This window comes from Xiphophorus couchianus, chromosome 1, assembly GCF_001444195.1.
Source record: "Xiphophorus couchianus chromosome 1, X_couchianus-1.0, whole genome shotgun sequence".
NCBI lineage: Eukaryota > Metazoa > Chordata > Actinopteri > Cyprinodontiformes > Poeciliidae > Xiphophorus > Xiphophorus couchianus.
Window position 1 is genome coordinate 20,647,762 of NC_040228.1, and position 3,554 is coordinate 20,651,315.

Here is a 3,554-nt window from a genome sequence, read left to right on the forward strand (position 1 = left end):
AACTGTGTTCCATTTAAAATTTTCCACTACAGTCCACTAAGTGGCAATGATGCATTTGCGTGCATATGTTATTAACAGTCTGCTCAGAACAAGAGAGGAAAATAATCGAAAAGCAAGAACACAAATGATCTATTATCTGAAAATTATTGCAGTTTTTTTCATTCTTGTCACAGAGACAAAAATTATCCTCCCTGGGAAAGACCAGATGTCTCATCAATGCATATCAATAAAGGAAGCTTTGTTGTTTTTCTTCTTCTGGTCTTGATTCTACTTGTCATTTTCTTTGTCTGGTGTGTGTTTGGTGCCACCTTATGACCAGGAATAGCTTAAATTATCTCTGTTTTGTTCAGGCAACACTGCTACAAAACCAGAACTCTGACGGACGAGTACAGATGGCCTTGTTGTCACGTTGTCAACTCTGAAGTTTGAATTAGGCATTACAGTAACATCTCTAATTTGGATTAATTTATCCAAAGGTTTTTGTTCTAAAAGTCTTGTGTTTAACTTACAGTACAGACCAAAGGTTTGGACACACCTTCTCATTGAATTCAATTAGAAAGTGTGTCCAAACTTTTGTTCTGTATTGAGTACAGACCAAAAGTTTGGACACACAGTTGTGTCCAAACTTTTGGTCTGTACTGTACATACAATTTAACAAGGCTGTGTGGTCATATTTCTTTTAGAGAGAGGAAGCTTTCGCTTGTGAAGCTTTCCAAACAAACTACTGGTCTATTTGACAAATTTTTATATATAACATACTAACTGAGACCTCCAGACTTGTATGTATAGCTTTGCAGCTTCTCTTCTCTTTCTTATATGGTGAAATAAATATTTAAAAGGGTGGTGTTGGGTACCTTTCAGGCACATGGTCTCTTTTTGTAAAAGAACCCAGTAACACTTTCCTTCAGTTGCTATAAAAATACTGTATGTATTAGAACATAAATTAAAAGAAATTTGACGCCTTGAAATTGGACCTCTGTGTCTTTGAGAAGCTTCTTATTTTCCCTACACTCCACCTTTAGCATGTCATCAAAAGAAGGTTACTCCACTATGCCATTAACCACTATTGTTAGGAGAGTTGGACTGAGATGTAGTAATTATGATAAATTCAGCAGACTCATAGTTCGGCCAGGTGTTTCCTAATTGCTGCTGTCGCTAGTCTGGAGGAGTTGATGAGATGCACAGGTGAGGTGTAAGCTTAGCTGGAGACTGCAGCTCCCAGGGGGTTTGAGGAAATAGGTGGCACTTTGTGTGAGCAAACACTTAGCCATACCTGAATGGCTGCCATAATGATTCAAGGATTTCTCAAACATACGTGGTTCACTGTGACATAATACTATAGCATGATGTAAACCTGAAAAAAGTTGATATTAAATAATATCCGCCCTTTAAAACAAGTTTAAAAATTTTGTCAGACATTGGTTTTTACAAGGAATTCAAGAAACACCTCATTACAAACTCAATTGTTTTATCTAATATTTTTATTTAGCACTAATTACAACAAATGTAGTCACTAGGAATCCTTGAAATTCAAACGGGTTTAATTTACATCCAGTTAAATTGGAGCAAAAAGTAATTACTTTTTAATAAATGCATTTAAAAATGCTGTAAAAATATCAGCTATAAATTTATAGTCAGCTTTTGTACTTTAGATTTTAAAATAAATGTAAAGGCCTAAAACCTTTGGAAAGTCGTGTCAAGAAAAGGAGAAAGTCTGTTCATGATAAATGAGTAGATCAATAAGTATGTTTGTGATGTCTCATAAAGATTAATATCTACAAGGCAAAGAGGAGAAATCCACTAAAGGTGGTTCTATGATAATTGTCATCCCACACATAGCCACCTAACTGAATAGCAACAACATCATTGATCTCTAAATGCAACACAGCTCCATTGGACACATTGTCCTCACGATCAAACTCAGAAACACGATCCCCTGAAAGCACTATGGGATCTTCATTCTTGACAAGTCTCAACCTTATAGTATCATCATTAAACGCAAGTTGGCCGGTGAATCTGAAGTAATATACTCCTCTTACTGGGGCAGTGAAGTAACCTGAAACAATATGATCAAGAAGACAAAATGTATTCAAGCAACATTAATAAAACAATTTTTCCTAGATTCAAGGAAAAATCTGATAAGTGTATACCTGTGACTGGGCTGTAGTGGTTTCCAATGTTGGTAAAAACATTTTTGTAGACAAGAGTGGTAAACTCTGGATAGTATGTGAAACCTTCACTGGTTAACAGCAGAGAAGTAGAAAAAGCCACTTTGCTCACTGTAATAAAGTTTGTGAAAATATCACACCATTAGTTTTGACATTAACAAAATTTATAAAAACTTACAATGATAGTAAAAATAAAGTACACGTTCTGCAAATTGTTACGCTTTATTTTTTTACTTCTAACAACTGGTGTATGTAATCATAACCCAATTCACATTATTAGTGCCGATTAAATAAAGATAAATTCATTCTACAAAAGGTTATGAAAACTGAAGTATACCCAAAACCAAACCAAAAGGGGTTTATTGATTTTATGACTACAGAAACACAGTATCAAAAAACTTTTAACCATTGCTGGTATATTGTAGCTTCTGCAGTGCCAGACTTTGTTCTTAAAATAACAAGATAAACTGTATTAATTCATGAAACAAATGCACAAAACTAAGGACACAAAAATTAAAGCCTAAAACCTTACCTTCCTGTTTCTCCTGCAACTCTTCCACATGAGCTACGTTCACCAATAGCCTTTCCTGTACGATGTCGAGTTTTTGCTGCGTCATTGTAAGTTCTGCAGATTGAGCTGAAAAAAGTTTAAAAAGTTGTGATTGTAAATGTTCACAATTCACACCTATAAGACAAACGTCTTCATCCAACTTTCAGTAGATACCTTCTCCTTCCATCTGCATTTCTTCAACCAGAGTCTTTGCTGCAGTCAGTCTGTCCTTCATTACTGTAACATGAAAGCATCCTTAAGCATCAGCTCCATGCATGTGTTATTAAGCTTAAACATAATCAATGAATACCTCTAATCTCCTCCTGCAGGACCTGAACTAGACTGTCACTTTCTGCCAGTTTTGCTGACAGAAGCCTTAAATCTACTGCTTGTTCCAATACCAAATCTCGCAGGTTTCTCAGCTCCTCCCAGATGTCAAGCTGAGGCTCCAGCTTTTTTTTATTTTCCTCTGATTTGGACATGTCAGTCTCAGACGCTTCCTTGGCACTGGTAGCTCTGCTACTGCCGTGTTCTTGTGCCCTGTACAAATTACACAGCAACAAGATGAAGAAGGTTAAAAAGGCTCTAATGATAAACTTGTTTACCATCTTTCTGCTTGTGCAATGTGCAAATTGGGCTATTTATGTGGATTATTTATTGGTGACGTCATGTCCACATATGTCAGGACAATATTGATTTACCATTGTTGTGAAACAGCACACCTGCGGGTTAGAGTGGTGTGCCAAGTAGTAGAGGATTAACCAGAGTCAACATCATACAAATAATGCAAGCAGGGCGCCTCTACGGTTGCATTAAAACCTTTTTAATTGTTTTCA

The 3,554-nt window shown here is 36.2% G+C and overlaps 1 protein-coding gene across 2 annotated transcripts; it reads right to left on the reverse strand.

The window, feature by feature from the left end:
* Positions 1-1,494: 1,494 nt before the first annotated feature.
* On the reverse strand, positions 1,495-3,331 carry LOC114146116 (uncharacterized). 2 transcript variants are annotated; one of them, XM_028019917.1, is made up of 5 exons: positions 3,029-3,331; positions 2,893-2,955; positions 2,701-2,805; positions 2,151-2,279; positions 1,495-2,056 (listed from the first exon to the last, which is right to left on the reverse strand). In XM_028019917.1, the coding sequence occupies exons 1-5, from the start codon at positions 3,324-3,326 to the stop codon at positions 1,776-1,778; spliced, it is 876 nt and encodes a 291-aa protein (XP_027875718.1). In that variant the 5' UTR covers positions 3,327-3,331; the 3' UTR covers positions 1,495-1,775. The 2 variants fall into 2 exon arrangements, with proteins under 2 accessions (XP_027875718.1, XP_027875727.1); XM_028019926.1 differs by lacking the exon at positions 2,893-2,955.
* Between the last annotated feature and the right edge of the window lie 223 nt (positions 3,332-3,554).